Raw genomic sequence first — 17,533 nt, forward strand, 5'->3', positions numbered from 1 at the left:
AACAATGATATTGCATCAGATGGTGAAGAAAAGAAGTTGTTATGAAAATAATAATCCTGTAAATGTCTACTTGAATGACTGAAGTCACTATTAAAGCTGGGATATTATTAAAATTCAAGGGCTTGAAATGCACAAAGCTGAACCAGTGCAGTGTGGTTATTGTACTTCAGTATCAGACAGGATGCAGGGAACATGAAGTAAATCCAACTCAATGAAAATAAAGCAAAGAAGAATCAGTAACTTGAAAGGAATGCCTGCAGTTCTCAGAAACGGACCATGTAAATCTGTATTGCCAGCAGTTCTGTCTCCTCCTTTGTAATTTTCTACATAGGGCATCTACAGCTAGCTATGTATGGGCCTTTTTTTATGACTTGCATTAAACTGCTACTAGAGTGCTTTGGCTTCTTCCCACTTTTCTGCACCTACTGCAAGAGATTCAGATTGAGAGCTGCAAGTAGTCCATAGTGAATCAGAGAGTGATGACTCTCCTGTGTTTAGATATCTAATCTGAAACTTAGTCACAAAAAGTCACACTCACTCTCTGGTAATTAAGGCAATTATGTAAACAGATATTAATCTCTTTCTGAGAAGTATTGTGAAGCTTAATTCATTAAAGTTTTAATGTTTTGAGAATTTCACTTGAAAGATGTTACAGAAGTCCAATGCCTCATGTAAGCATTCCTTCAGTATTCACAGGTAAAAGATAATAGGTGGAAACACAGATTTCAGTATTACTCATGTTTTGTAAATTGTTAGCTTTTGCCACAAAGAAAGTAAAACTACTATATTGTATCAATATAATGTAGGTATAATGAGATGCAGATATGAATATTATCTTACTTAAGTTGATTAAGAGGAAAAGCTGAGTGGCTTAGAGAATAAGGGACTGGGATTTCATCTCAGAACCCCCAGTGGGGATTTAATTTGAAATCCACTGTTGGGATGTTAGCTGCACGATAGCTTGCTTTAATCTGCTGATAGAGGGAAACTATTTGCCAGATATCAAAGGGGTACCTGCCTTTGAGAGGACAGTACTCCCCAAACATGCACATTAAATCCTGTTATTTTCAAAGTTTGAGCCAATTTCAATAAACAGTATTTGGCAACCTTTAGTCACAGCTAGGTGATCTAAATATCTGTATTATTTGTCAGTTGTAACTATCTCGCTGTGACTTCCAGTGCTTAAACTGGAGAATGTGGAATAATTCACTGATATGTGTAGCTACCTGCCTTGGAAGTAGCTCACTTAGGAAGTAGGTAAAGTAGGGATTCATATAGTTAATGGATGCCAAACATATTGGGCAAATATTTGAACAGTATGAATATTATGTTAACAATCTAACGTTCTTTTCTAAAGAAAATTCTGACTGTACTCCACACATACTTACTATGAAATGCTTAAACATTTCATATTCCTTATATAAGGAATGTCTTATATGTTGAATAATTAAAAATATTTGTGCATTCTTCTAGAGAGTGTGGTTTTGTTATTAAGGCATTGAATTTGGTTTCATAAATTCTAGTCCCAAATGTCTAGAAAAATCTAGAAATATCTAGAAATATCTGAGGAGGGGCTCTGCACAGGACCATTCAGTTTCTTTCAGTCTTGAAAATTAAAGTTTCTACTTCTAGAAATCTGGAAGAATAGAAAAAAATTGTGTGTGTATGATCGCTTATCTGCACTTGTCTCATTTTGTATGGAGTAAAAGGAAATCCCCGTCTAACAATAGAGCTGTGGCTTCAATGAACTTTTTTCAACCTTGGAGAAATCACTTTATCTCAGTTCTCACCTTTTATAGTTTTGCTTATTTAAACTACAAGTTATGCAGAGCAGAAAGCTTGTCTTATTAAATGAAAAATATTATGCAAGAAATTGCATACTATATGATCCTGATCATTGCTTGAACCAGTAGATGATACTGTTGTATAAAACTAATAGCCAGGTTAGGCCACCAGATAATGAAAGTTGTTCCCATTTGATTTTTTTTTTGTTGTTGCCTTTCTGAAAGAAGAGTGCTCAGTTCAGTTCACAATAACTCCACAGCCCATCAGAAAACCACAAATCTGCTTTATTGTAATTCTGGAAGATCATTGCCCATGGAAAGGTCAGGAGCCAAGAGGACATCAGTGTTCTCAGGCCTTGAAATTACTCCTTCAGGCAACGGGAAAGCATGTTGAGGAATCTGTCTCCACTGCACTTTTATTGGCAAGGAGGCTTTTATCTCCAAGGCTGATGATCCCTTACAGAATCTTATTGATTCCCATAGGTAACTCTCCTTGACTTCAAATGGCTCACATTTTTACTTTCGGGTTTTAGTTAAGGTTGTTGGTAGGTTATAACTTCTGGAAGTAAAGGAAACTGCACATTACTGAGTGCTGCTCTAGGCCATGTCATAAATTTTAATTAATTTCTATTTTTTTTTTTTTTTTAATCATATCACCTCCTAAAAATAAAATACTGCAAATGGCAAAAAGAAGAAAGGGAGGAGTCTTCCAGGAACTTAATATGCATTAGGCAATAGGTGATAAAAGTCAGAAGGTAAGACATGGACAACTTCAAGTTTTGCATAACAGTCCACTTTGCTGATTGTCATCTTTTTACTTTGCATCAGAAGTTAAATTAAAAAAAATATTTTTCCAGCTGTTACCCTGGAAATTAATTGAACACATGAAGTACATGAAAAAAGGCAAACTGTAAAAACATGCACATACATTCACCTGCATTTATTTCTTTCAATCCATCTGCTCATCATTGAACTATTCATATGTAACTGCACTTAGTATCCAGTAGCTTCCTAGCTCATAAAATATTGATTCAGGTTTTTTTATTGTGCATCTTTCTTGAACTTTGATCTTTCATACTTAGTGCTGCCTTGATGAAATATTTAGAAGTACATTTTCCATGTGAAAGGTAAATGTAGAGTTTTTCTATGGTAGCCTCTGTTGATGCACTAGCTTCAACCCACAGGAGACCCAAGCTGAACCCTATCTTGGTCACATTTAGTTGAAAATTGCATCTGCAAAAAAACACCATCCCAAAGCAACTTTTATTTTTTTTTTTTTTTAAGGTAAAGGTCAGGTTTGTGACTTGGTTGGGGTAGGTCTACCACTTCCTCACCAGGTACATTGAGAGAGCTTTGAGAAGATATATCCAAAGAGGTGACTTCAATAATTTTATCCCAGTGGATAAAAATGTATTATCTATACAACAAAACAAGACTCCCAACTTAAAAATAAAACCAAAACCAACCAACCAAAAAAACCCCAAACCAAACCCCAAACCAACAAACCAAACAACCCTATTCTACATATATTTATAGGCATTGAATGTTGACTGGAGGTTAGCAAATGTGATGTCCATCTACCAGAGGAGCCAGAAGGAGGATCTGGGCAACTCCAGGCCTGCCAGTTTGACCTCAGTGACAGGGAAGGTCTTTCAGCAAATCACACAGTGTAATCACACAGCATGCATAGGACAACCAGGCAATCAGGCCCAGTCAGCATGGGTTTATGAAAGGCAGGTCCTGCTTGACCAACCTGATCTCCTTCTACGACAAGGTGAGCCACTTGGTGAATGAGGGAAAAGCTGTGGATGTTATCTACCTAGATTTAGAAAAGCATTTGACACAGTTTCCCACAGCATTCTCCTGGAGAAACAGGCTGTTCATGGCTTGGACAAGTGTATGTTTCACTGGGTAAAAAACTGGCTGGATGGCTGGGCCCAAAGAGTGGTGGTGAATGGAGTCAAATCCAGGTGGCCACTGGTCACCTGTGGTGTTCCCCATGGCTCAGTATTGGTGCCAGTTCTGTTTAATATCTTTAGCAACAGTCTGGGCAAGGGGATCAAGTGCACCCTCAATAAGTTTGCAGACAACATCAAGTTGCACAGCAGTGTTGATCTCCTGAAGGATAGAAAGGCTCTGCAGAGAGACCTGGACAGGCTGGATCAATGGGGTGTGGCCAATGGTATGCGGTTCAACAAGGCAAACTGCTGGGTCCTGAACCTGGGTAACAACAACCTCATGTAACGCTACAGGCTTGAGGAAGAGTGGCTGGAAAGCTGCCTCGCAGAAAAGGACCTGGGGGTGTTGGTTGGCAGCTGGCTGAGTATGTGCCAGCAGCGTGCCCAGAAGGCTAACAGTACTCTGGCTTGTATCAACATTGTGGCCAAGAGGACCAAGGACGTGGTTGCCTCCTTGTACCCAGCACTGGTGAGGTCGCACCTCGAATACTTAGAGACATTGAGGTGCTGGAGCGTGTCCAAAGAAGGGCAACAAAGCTGGTGAAGGATCTAGAGAACAAGCCTTAGGAGGAAGTGGCTGAGGAGACTGGGGTTGTTTAGCCTGGAGAAAAGGAGACTCAGGGGTTAAGAGAAGTGGTGGAGTCACCATGCCTGAAGGTATTTAAAAGATGTGTAGATGTGGAGCTTAGGGACATGGTTTAGCGGTAGAATTGGTAGTGCTAAGTTAATGGTTGGACTCGATCTTAAAGGTTTTTTCCAACCTAAATGATTGTATGATTATATTTTGCCCATTTTGAATAAACTGCACACTGCTCTTGATTAAGACAAGCTGTTTGGACAGACAGAAGTGAAGAAGTAGAGAAAACAGTCTAGAGTCTTACCCTGAATTTTAAATTCACAAGATCTTGTGCTTGGGAGATGCTGCTAGGGAGAGAAGTTTCTATATAGAGTACACTGACTATTTTCAATAGGAATTTTTTTTTTTTAAATCAGAAAAGTAATATGATGATTGGAGTCACTGTTGTAATTGATATGCAGAGCCAGGATTTACTTCAACTTTAACCACTTAGAAGTTACAACTCTACTGGTTTAATCATCTAGGCTTTCCTCCTACCCAATGGAGAAAGATATATGGGAGGAATTAGTTTCTCTAAATGACTGTCTCTTCATAACCTAAAGATTTGAGGCCTACATATCAAGCTTTTAGATGGACAAAGCTAGGTCAGAAGCATTTCACCCTGACAGAGCAGCCTATTGAAACTATTAACATCAGGATGAATTTTCAGTATTCATAAGATCCATAGATTTGTCCCAGCAACAACGTTAAACCCTTTATTGCCTGGACAAGACAAACAATTAAGTGATAATGTCTGAATACTCCAGTCTCAGAAACCTTTAGCAAAATGGCAAGCTTTGCTTTTGTTTTGGTTTTTTTTTTTTATAGTTGGCTTTTGCACTAGATGCAAAAGATGTTCTCCAATTGCTGGAAAACCAGGATAACAAGTAGTCTCTGGGTATCTACGTAAGTGTATGTAAATGGCAGGAAAGGTAGGAATAAAAGGATAGAAAGGGGAAATAAATGCAGTTTGCTGCACGGCTCTCTGTATCAGCTTTATTTAGGAAAATATTAATGGCTCCATCACCAAATTCAGAATTTCATGGAAATGAAATAACGAAACCTCAAAAGAAAGTTTTCAAATTAAAGTACATGTTATCTACCAGACACCCAGCCATATATTTAGTTCAAAGTATTTGTATAGATTGATACCACAAACTCATTTTTCACATGATGTAACCTCTGTGTTTATTTTATCAAGGCTCCTGGAATTTTAAAAATAATGCATTTAAATCTGTGTCATACAAACATTTTGGTAAAATAAAAGTTGACATCTCAGAGAAAACCTGAAGACCTATAATTTTTTATAGGTAATGTATTTTCTATATGTGTTTCTTATGACTACAATAGACCTTTCTTGAAAAATAAAATAAAAATAAAATAAAATAAAATAAAATAATGGTTTTGTTTTGTATTTTCACCTACTTTATCAGCTTCTAATGTAAGAAAGTTTTGGTGCAGAAGAAACACATTATACAGAAGCACAGAGATCTGTCTTACCTTCTGGTTCCCTGATCTTACATCCTGCTGCAGATTTTCGTAGCACACTCCGTCCTGAGTTGAACAAGCTAGTTAACTCATCAAGGGGACTGGTCAATGACCTTGAGTTTGTAGGGCTGTATGAAAATGAAGATGATGAATTTGAGTTCAATTTCCTGTGATCTGCTCTTGCCACCTTTGGGGAGTAAGGCAGTTTGGAGAACGGAGAAGAGGAGCATCCAAGCTGAGCAGGATTTGGTCTCTGAGGTACTTTTGGAAGATCTGAGCTTGTACCTGTTTTCCCTGTATTAATTAGAAAACTAGCACAAGTTTCTGGAGGAAATGCAAAATGTGTGGAAGCCCGGTAGGAAATAGAAGGTGGTACAGGAGGAGGGGGTGGTGGGAGAGGAGGAGGTGGCGTGGAAGGAGGAGTCACTTTGCTGGAAACATTGAACACAACCAAGCCTGGAGATGCTGGTCTTTCATTCTCCCCTTTCTGGCTTTTGGAGTACTGTGGTGATAACGGACTTGATCCTTCGGACTGCACGGGGTATTTTAGGTTGGTTTCCAATACAGGAAGCTTTTTGACTTCAAGTGGTGTTAGAGGTGATTCATCAGAAGCAGGTGAACACGTGACAGGGGTTGGAGGAAATACAAGAAGTGGTGGTCTGTGGGGGAGCAAGTTAGGGAAAGGGGCTGGAATGTCACATGAATCTTTATAGATCAAAGCTGCCTGACTGTTTCCATCCAATGGCCCATCTTCAATGTTAAAGGTTTTTTTGCTTTCAAACAACAAAGGAGGAGATCCAGTCACTACTGGAACTATTCCATTACCATTGCTTCCTTCTTCTGGTAGAAAATACTTCATTTCTTCATATACAGACTCTCCTTGTTCTGGACTTTCTGCTTCAGCAGAAATGCTCTTCATTGCATTCCCTACCATTTCAATATAGACAGGCTCATTTTCCTCCTCTTCTTGTGACATATAGAGACTCAACACGCCATGTTGTGGCCCATCAGCAGAAGCTGCTCTCTGTACTGCCATAGTGTCATAGACACCTGGTTTAGCTACTGTGCTTGTCTGTTTTACATCACCGGGCTTTTGGCCAGGTATTTCTTCGTAAGAGCCACTAAGTTTTGTATTGGGACTTCGTTTTGGTTTTCTGGGAGGTATTTTTTTCATAGTACTATAATCATCACTGTGTGGCCTTGGACGGGTCAGTACTAGGAAAGCGAAAAAGGTCTGTGTTATTAACAGATCAAAGTCAGTTACTCCTTACACAGGTCTAATACTTTAACTCTTCAAATGCTACCCATATGATTTGACAATGAGCATCAGTCACAAACACAGGGATTCAGTCAAAAGCATAAATATTTCAGGAATGAAATGCAGAACTTGCAGCTTCCTAACCGCTAGCCTTTGCTACCTTGACATATAATCTATTTGGGTAACCTCTACGGCCAATAAAAGATGACAACTAACACCTGAGGAGGTATCTTTTGAATAGAAATGTTCACTGTGAGATCTGTAACACACTGAAATATTTGTTATTCCATTTGCCCCAAGAGACAGGGCCATGCTTTTAACTAGGAGTTTCAGCACGGTGCTACTTAGACACGCATTATTGCCAGTAACTGAATATCCCCCTTTTATGTAATATCTATGAAACTCTAATTATAGGCAGATATTATGCCTGTATCTTCTTCTTTTGTACTGTGGGTGTGGAAATAATTTATAAAGAAGTTAGGGAATCCCATAGCCTAAGGGCAATTCCCCAACTGAGTATATAGTTAACGACATACCTTTTCATGGCCTCCAGGCTTGTACGGAATGGAGAAACTAGATACCTAGGTGACTGTTCTTTTAAGATCAAAATTAGATGGTATAAATCAGAGCTGGTTTTGGACAAAAACTGAGGAAACTGACATAATTCTTGCAAAATGAGTATACGCAGGGAAACTGGCCTTATTGTTTCATACATATGAAAAGAACTTCAAAGTTGCTTTGTAAGTGTATGCAAGCATTAATGTTAAGACCACAAATACATATATGAATTGTCTTTCTTTCAAAAACCTCTGCTAAAGCATTTTGGTTAAATCCATAATTTCTTGAAGAGCTAGGCACAGAAAGCCAAAACCACTACAGAGCTCCTTAAACCATGCTAGCTGAAAATTTGTTGGATACAGTTCATCTTTCCTTACACAGAGCTTGACTGACCAGGAAAGAGGTTAAGAAAAATGGACTTGCATCTAATGAACTGGACATGAGAACAGTAATTATTTTGCAAGAGGGAGCCACAGAGGTTTCCATCTAATGTATGCAGTATTAGAGAATGGTTATACATAGCTTTAAACCCAACCTGAATGATCTTCCCTGATAAGCCTAGAGGATCCTTTACAGAAAGCCTGACAAGTCAGAGTTATCAAGAAAAAGCAGAATGCATTCCTTCCCTTCATCTTCTACTCACTCATTTCAAGGGTGAAGGAGAATAGAACTGAACTCAAAACTATTCTATATGCACTATAATGCACTGAGATGCTTTGGGACTTTCACAGCATTTTCCTTCTAAACAAAAAATTCACTGTAAGCAGGTTATGGCACATACATAAAACACTGCAAGCAATAAGTTATTTATGTGAACAGAGAGAAAAAGTAGGAGAATGTTTAATGTTTAACTTGATGAAATTCAAGATTCAAGCATTCTGTTTTAGTGATGCGAGATATTCTAGCAAAGAGTTTAAAAGGTGAAATAATGCAGTCAATGGGGTAGAATAGCTTAAGTTGACAGATCATTTGTCTCTAGAGGGAGTTCTGTAAATAGGTTTTTGTTGTTGACAAACTAGGCAATTAGAACACATGAGTATTATCTGCTGATTTGGAAACAAATTACAAATTGACTGATTTCATTTACTGCCACTGAAATATTTCAGGGAAGCAGGACTTTTCAAAGGTACTTCACTGTGTTTAAAAGGATCAAAGTGAAAAGAATAAATCAATAACCTAGAGTAACATTTGCGACTGTTTCTCCCTTTATGCCTAACCTTCGTTAGCAGTTTCCTTAGAAGCTGCCGACAGGCAAGCACTAACAGCCTCGTATGAAGCGCTCAGTCGCGTGTTGGGGTCCCTCTTTGGTTTGGGAGGAGGCTGTTTCCTTGGTGATGACTGGCTATTGTTATCCTCCATGCTGAACACAGAGTGCAGGGAGGGGGATCTGATGGATGACCCAGCAGCAGAATGTACCAAGCTGTCCACTGCCATGGGGACAGGGACGGAGCTGGAATGAAAGTGCTTAGGCATTCGACAGCCGGCAAAGCTGTCCTCAGAGACCTTCCCACCCTTGTCTTCAGCTCTGAAAACACAGAAAAGAGGCCCAGATGCATTATTCAAGCAGTAACAATGAACCTGTTCATGCAAACATAACAACAGCTTTCTGGTAAACAATCTCACAACTCCCCTGCTGTGCCAAGGGGATGTGTGTAGTAATCTTCTGACAAACAAATCCAGATCAAGCTGCTAGCTTTCTTCCATTTCCTGTTTCATGATAAATCAGGACACCGACCCCTTTTCACACAAATGCAGCCTTCCTTAAGCAGTTTCATATTGTTGATCAGACATTCGCTGAATGAATTGTTCACACTTTGATTGTTACACACAATCAAAAGCTGGGTTTTCAATCTGAATGATAATTTCTGGGAAATCCATTTTAATAGAAAGTTACTGAGGCAGTAAATGCTGAGCCTTTATCATTATTTTCTAAAAAGACAACTATAAATTCTATTTAGATAATGCAAATCTTAAAAATATTAGATGACCTTTTTAACTAGCTACATTGGCTGCTTGAACAACTCCACCCAGATATTTACATATCTTCCTGTTTAAGCTTAATTATTAGTTATCATTTTAATAATATTAATTATGACAATATGTTTGGTTATTTAATTAGTTATTTCAATCACAGTTTTGGAGTTTTACTTCTTCCAATTTTTTCCTTGGTTTTGACTATTCAGTATGTATTGATAAGTAATGTTTATCAGCTGCTTTCAACAAATTGATTTTTAGCAAAAATCCTTCCAACATTTTATTCCTCCAAAAATCAAAACACTGAAAACCTTTTAACATAGGGTGGCAATATATTAGATAGAAGATGTTTATACTGACATTTTACAAACAAATCCATGAGCATTTGTTTTTTAAAATTGTATTTCTGCGTGGCAAATCACCAGCAGAGCTGGAATTCATGCACAGGATATAGCCAGCTGCCCATGTAGTAAATGAAATAGCTAGAGATGAAAGCATGGTGCTCAGTGGATAATTTGTTTTCACTGCAATGTTTAATTACAGTCTTTCCTACAAAGGCATTTCCTCCAATATGTAATCACTGGGATATTTGAAGCTAATTAAGCAGATGCACTGCCATTTTCACTTTAATAAAAGTCACTGACAAAAGCAATGAAAGCAAAGGGAGTTGTTCTGGATGAAAATGAAGTTCCTATGCAAAAATAAACATTTATATGTCCAGCAAGTTATAGACACATTCCTGCTGTAGACACATACCTATTGACTGCAAATGCTACCTCTGCCTGTTCAGCTGTCTGAGAGAAGAGAGATCACCAACTCACTTCCTGGAGAAAGGTTCTCCAGTGTTTACTGGATTTGTAAAATAGGCACTCTTGAACTCTGAGGGGAGTTAAACAGAACCATTTGCCTATTTCTAAGTAAAATGAAAGAATCCTCCTCACAATCAATCTACCTAGTTCGATGCGTAATCAGGATTTCTTAGTCTGTATTTCATTGCATTTTAATGCCTTCCTAGCTGTTTTTCATTATCTTGGCAATTTCCCAATGTTGGAATTTTAAGTTAGAGTATTTTTATTTTGGTTTGACGAAAGTTCCCAATGTTGGAATTTTAAGTTAGAGTATTTTTATTTTGGTTTGATGAAAGTTTAACTTTTATAAGTTAAACTTTAAGATAAGTTTATATACTTATAGATAAGTATAATCTATTTACCGTAGAATTAAAAAATATTTATATAAAAAATAAATGCCTCAGAGACTTGAATAAGTTCCTATAAAGCTCAGTGTCCTCTGAATAGGATGTTAGAGGTGTCCTTAAGTTTCTAGACTTAATTACCTAAGATATAGAAAAAAAAATAGGGTCTAACATTGATTTGGACAGAGTATATGCTTGAGAATCTTTTTGAAATTCCTCAGTCATTTCTATGACTTTCTAAGCAGGGCAGGAAATCACTAAAACTGAAGAAACACTTTAATTCTTCACAGTAGATGTTTTCTCATCTTACCTTTTGTGGCCTTCTTCTGGTCTGCCAGATGCCTTTCTGGCATCTAACTTTTCCCTGTGGTAAGCAGTGTTCATCTCGTTGCGGAGCCGGTCATTTTCCCGAGCAATGTCAGAAGCATTTTGAATAACCAAGGCATCATATGTTTTCAATCCCATATCCTCAGCGTTCTGCAAGAAGCTGTTGATTGAGGTGACCTCTTGCTGTTTGATGCTCATCCTCTGTAACAAGCGCTGGCGAGCTAGAAATCCTCTTACAACTACCATAAAAGAAGGAGAAAATAGAGACTAATGAAAGATAACTAATTAATTGGTGAATAACTAAATATTATCGTGTTCTGCTGTAAACATAAGCAAATCAAGTTCATCCAACATCTTACACAAAAATTCAAGAAATGTGATGGCATATAAACAACACTCTAAATGTAACTCTGTTTTCTACTGCCAGTGCTAAAACCAAAGTATTGACAGTAAATTATTTCATAAATTTGAGCTATCACAACTCAAAATGTTTACTTACATTGAATGTTATTTTTTATTACATTACAACTGGAAACCTAATGTATGCTATAGATTGTGAAAGCATACATTTACATTATAAAGGTCAAAAGAACATTCATTTCAAAATAAAACCCTGAAAAAATGATTGTTGTTTTGAATGCAGCAGGAATTAAATCATCATTTGCTTTTGGTCAGCTTAAAAAAGAAATGCTTTAAATATTTCAGTGTACCTAAAAACAATCAAAATCAAAACTGATATGAGATTCTTTAGTTTGACTTAAAGACCTTTTGTTGATAATTTCCTTTCAGCAAAAGCAATTGGATTAATTTAATGCAAATTTCTCAAATGTATCTGTCACATCACATCTGCATTTTTCAGTTTAAAATTTTCATCTGCATTGCATCAGCTTTATGTACCTATTGGGCCTGGTTTTCACACTCTTTGTCAGCCCTATGTTTGGAGAAGATTTTGGCATATCTATTTCCTGTATCTTTCTGTACTACTTTCCTAAGTATGTACATTCATTACAACAAATTCTACCCAACCTAAATACCACCTAGTCCCCTGAATTTTCAGAAGTATCCAGATGATCAGAAACACAAGGCACAGGAACCTGTGTAGCTACGATAAATTTGGCACCAATTTAATCACTCTTCCTGCAGCAGGTGGTATCAGTATTCTCTTGAGCGTATATTTTGGCTCAGAAGGCAGAAATACACTAACTAAAGGTGCTTCATTTTGTGTGTGGGGGGTTTTTTTTTTAAGTTCAACAAGATCCTGATTCTAGATCTCGAATCACTGCTGTATGCTTCACAGGGAAGAACTTGTTCTAGAATTATTTACATGTTGCCTGAAATATTGTTGATTTTCAGTACATCAACTTACACATATCAAAACCAGGTGAAACTTTATCATTGCTTATTGTGGTTGAAGAAGTCAGCAGGCAATAGCCTGTGTAAGATATTTGTTTGAGCTAGAGGGAAAATACTGAAAACGTTAATATTAAGATTTTAAGTTTAAAAAAAAGGCTAAAATGAATTAGGTCTTTTTAACAATGTAATTAAGTTTAAGTGTTAGGAACACTGCAGAACAACATTAAATTACAAGAGCGAGTCAATCTGAATTAATCTAAAAGAAAAATGTAAAAAGAGAAAGATACAATTAGTCTTCTGTGAATGTAAATTATTACTGAATAAAATAAACAACTAAAACAAGAGGGCAATGTCCTCTGTTTAGATATTTAAAAGAAGGTATTTTTTAGAGATGCTCAGTGACAAAATGTAAGAAAAGTTAATGTTAACATACTAATACTGCTCCTATACAAAATACACTGGGTTTGAAAACATTCAAGCTCAGGTACTTTGAGATTATTTATAGTGGACAACTTTGAATGGGCAACATTCTTATAATCACAGCCAACCATGCCATTTTCAATCATTTTCAATCCCTTTAGTTACATTCTATAAAATATGACTTCTTTAAACCCTGAAACATTAATGTACTTCCCCAATTTAGTTGAAAAGGAAATTAATAGTACAGTTATTTATTGACAATTTTATGAGTATTCACATTGGATATATATGTTACTGAGTCTGAATCCATAATGTTGCCATTGCAAAGGTAATGAATACATGCATAGAACATTATCAGAGTTCACTGTTCACAAATATGAAAAATTCAGAAGAGCTTAATAATCAAAAATTGCTCCTCCACTTCTAGTATTTTCTTTAAACTTATCTGCTGCAGAGTAGATAGGGTATTTGACAAACAGTTAAGCATCAAATCCTGGATGACTTTGAAAAAAGCCTGTATTTTAAAGTAAGATTTTTACAAGTGTGTGCTTTTACCATGACACAAAAAAAACCCAACCAAAAACCCCCAAAAAACCAAAAAACAAACAAACAAACAAAAAATTGGTAACACCACCAAAGCTGGTTAGGAAAAGGAAATACAGAGGCCAGTCCTCTGGTAGGATTGTTAGCACGCATGAACGATGCGGAGTAGCCTGTTAGGATGGTCCAGTAAAACGATATCCAGTGCAGCTAGCATAGCATTTACAGGCTGTGCAGCTACTCTGATTTATGCACTTTCACCAAAATTGAGATGTTTTGAAGAAACATACAACAAAATTTTGTCAAGAAAGGTTGGCAGACAAACCCCCCATATTGTGTTGCACTCATTTTCATGAACTATCTCACGTTTTATGAGAAGATGGACATTTCTCCACATTTCTTTCTCTATGAGAACATTTGAAAGATTTTGTCTTCAGTTCAACACAGAACAAAACCCCAGTTTCATAACCTCAAAAACTGCTATGAAATGAACTTGTAATCTACTATACTTTTACTGCTTAGTTTCTTCTACTTCTGTATGGATACTGAGACTTTCTTTTGAACTTGCTCCTCATTTATGTAGATTCAAAATAATTCTCATTTATGCAAATTAAAATAATTGAGGTTAGCACCCCCAGGGCAGAGAAATATGTACTTATTTATGGTTCATCTAAGGATAAGGATCAGAGTAATCAAATTCAAGTAGACCATGGATGTGAGAAATGTATTAACTATTGTGTATAAAATGTATTAAAGTTAATTCCTAATCTACATGAACTCTCGTGGAAGAAAGTTAGCATGATAGACTTTCTTATAGGTACAAAAAATTTTCTCACTGATTCAATAAGGTCAAAAATTCACATATGTAGTTCTCATAACTGTGAAAAAAAATATGAGAAAACTCATAGATCCATTTTTAAATAAAAATTGTTAATACGCATGCTTTCATTTTAGTTTGACCCCTTTCTTTCCATGTGTAAGTTAAGTTGCAGGATAACAGAAAAAGACTTACCTGTTTTGTTTTGTTTTGGTTTTTCCCAGATTTATGGGAATGCTGAAGGGATTGCTAGTAAGACCGAAGTAAAAACAGTTTATAAGAATTTTGGGCAAGACCTGGTTTTAAGTTCTTACAGGGTATATATTACATTTTAAGCCTGATGGAGAAATTATTGACTAGTTTGGCTATTAGTCAATATGCTATGAAGAGAGACAAAGCTTCCAAAGTCCTTTGTTTGCAAAGGATGATGGGATAAAAATGTGGATATGCAGCAGGACAGATACCATTACTCATTAAGGATTACCAGCCCAGTGTAAAAGTCTACGGATCCCAGTTTTAGGATTATACAAGAAGAATGCACAGGTACTCTATTCTATTCCCAACTTGTCAGAGATCTTTGGCATGCTAATTCTGCAAGTTTACAATTGTACCTATTTACAAAGAGGAGTTTATTCCATAAGTAAATGTCATGAAATGGATATCTAGCTAGTCCTTATTCATGCAAGTTCCCGATTTTCTCAGATTTTCCAGTCCATAAAAAAAAAAAAAAAAAAAAAAATGCAGATGAGCCATAGCTTAAAAAAGCATTGAACACAGTTTTGGTGAAAATTGCTTTTCAAGAGAGCTTAACTAAAGAGGGCTAGAAGTAAAACCCAAAGAAATATTTTTTTAAGGAGCCAAGAAGACCTATCATCTTCGTTCTTCAGGCAGGGTTTGGCAGATATTTTTTCTCTTACCTATGCAAAACATATCTGAGGATGTTTTGCATTTTGGTGTAGGCTTATATTAAAGCACTCTGCTTGCAAATTGGACTCTGAAAGGTAAATATTTCTTGATGAGAAAGGAAAGAGGGTAAATCACTACTGCTTTTCTAAATGTCTGAATACAACAGTCCCAAGTTGTACACCCAGATGAACTGTGGCCTGTGTTAACTGTCGCTCTCCACATTCATCCCTGAACTGCTTCTATTTCGATTTTGCTTGCTTCAAGTTTTATCTTGGTATCCTCTTCTTCACTATATGCTCACAGTGAAGAACAGATAGTTAAAATGAAAGAGATTTATATATTCTTAAGTCTGCAATATTATGTATATGACTAAAAAAACTCAAGACAAGTCTTTGCCTTTTTAATTTCCTTTAAAAAGGTGATAATGGGAATTGTTACAGACATCAGCCAATTAGATAAATAATGCATTGTGTGAAGGATGCTTCTTCAAATAAAGCAATATTCACATTTTCAGCAGTTGAGATTTTGATAGGAAATGGAACAGAAGTAACAGCAAATCAGGAGGCAGTGGATAATACCTCCTTCTAAAAATGTGCCAAAAAAATGTCAGCATGACCTTAGTGAGAATTGCAGACATAAAAAAGGGGTGGGGGGGAGGAAATGCCTAAACATAAAAAACCAGCAGTCAAATATGAAAGCTTTAAGAAAAGGGAGAAAATAAAGACAAGTTTAAATTATTGAATTATTAATTAATTTAAAATCATTAAATTATTAGCTTTGTAGTCACTGTCAACATATTGAGCACATTGCAATTTTTTATAATTTTTATGCTATGTGACTTGCAACAAGAAGTCAAAGGTGATATTAATGCCTTCGAAAATCACTGAGCACACTTGAAATATTCAAGATCCCTTAAGTTTTAATTATGGGCAATAGTTTGTCATAAAATTATGTTTGACAGATAGAAAGTGCAAGCATCACCAATGTTAATATCATCTAAAAAAAATCTGTATAAGTAGTTAGCTGGAAGTATGTCTGTAGAAAAATGTATAAAATACAGCAACTATTCAAGAAGAAAATTTTTTTGTTATGCAATATTCTGCTCAGTGTACAAAGCGAGAGAGGAGGAATTCTCATTCTGTAATTGTTACCTTTTTGGCAGGTTATAATTTTCTTGTGAAGCTGAAGGCACAAATCGTTGAGATGGTCAGCTTGCCAGTACTTAAGAAACACTTTTCGGACTCCTATCTAGAATACAAACAGCAGAATAATCTTCACCATCAACAAAAAAGGCCAAAACAATGACAGGTAAATAACTACAGTACATATACAATTCAGCTAAAGGTTGAGATGAGATCTGCAATTCAAGAACAGCAGAATGCCAATACTTGTATAGAGAGCTACTATCACCTGGTTGAGTAAAAGATGTATTTGGAAAGGATGAGCAGATTGTCAGACACGCAGTCCCTCTTCAGTTCCAAAAACATCCAGAACAAATACTACAGTCTTCAAGTTGGGAAAAAGTGCATTCTGAATGTAGTTATGCTAAAGTGCTAGACAACATAAAAGGAAATAAGGTTTAGCTTTTATAAAACAGGGGGATGTGGGCAAGGAAAAAGGTGAAAAGCCATAAACCCATGTGTAACAGAAAATTATAATAGATAGCTGCCATCTGTGGAACAGCAAGAATTTAGCCCAAGTTGGAGGATGGGAGAAACTCACTGCCATTAGTGAGAATGATTCCTAATGTCCAGTAAAATTATGAATCCCAGTTCCCAGCCTTGCCTGCTGAAGCTGTGCCTCAGGTCTCCTTTTAGTATCAAGCCTAAGAAGTCAGAGACAGAGGGACTCATTCGTGGAAAATAATCTCCTAAATATTTGATTGAGTTTTTGAGCTTATTCTGGACTGACTAGTTGCTTGATTTAACTCATCTAGTTCTTGAGGGTCTTAATTACAATAATTAGATGCTCTTCCCCCTAGAAAAAATCAGCTAGTTAGACCAAAAGCAAACACCTTCCTTTTGATAGCTTCTGAACATGCCGAAACAATCCTTAAAAAATTTTTTCGGTGTAATCTTCAAAAGCATTCCTTTCTAACATCCTTAAAAAAACCCAAACCACACACAATCTAGCTACTTAGAAATAAAAGGACCAGTATCAGAGAACTGTGCTATCCAGTGAAGATTATAATTTCTGTCTACCTATTAATTTTGTATGGCTAATAGGCATATTGATTAATTAATACAAGTCTAGCTAAAATTACAGAAATTGGTTCCAACTCTTGTTTGTCTACAGCTCACAAGCTTGTTCTCTTATTGCACCATTCTGCTCCACTGTTGTAT

The 17,533-nt window shown here is 36.5% G+C and overlaps 1 protein-coding gene across 5 annotated transcripts in view; it reads right to left on the bottom strand.

The window, feature by feature from the left end:
- MYO16 (myosin XVI) overlaps nucleotides 1-17,533 on the bottom strand; it is a 391,786-nt gene that overhangs the window by 36,295 nt on the left and 337,958 nt on the right. For all 5 annotated transcript variants that reach the window (XM_030476550.1, XM_030476548.1, XM_030476549.1 and 2 more), the window contains exons 29-32: nucleotides 16,343-16,439; nucleotides 11,139-11,394; nucleotides 8,880-9,187; nucleotides 5,859-7,061 (exon numbers count right to left, since the gene is read on the bottom strand). In XM_030476550.1, coding sequence (XP_030332410.1) covers nucleotides 5,859-7,061; nucleotides 8,880-9,187; nucleotides 11,139-11,394; nucleotides 16,343-16,439 — 1,864 coding nt within the window. The remainder of the gene's footprint in view (nucleotides 1-5,858; nucleotides 7,062-8,879; nucleotides 9,188-11,138; nucleotides 11,395-16,342; nucleotides 16,440-17,533) is intronic.

The sequence above is a fragment of the Strigops habroptila genome, chromosome 2 (genome assembly GCF_004027225.2).
Source record: "Strigops habroptila isolate Jane chromosome 2, bStrHab1.2.pri, whole genome shotgun sequence".
Lineage (NCBI taxonomy): Eukaryota > Metazoa > Chordata > Aves > Psittaciformes > Psittacidae > Strigops > Strigops habroptila.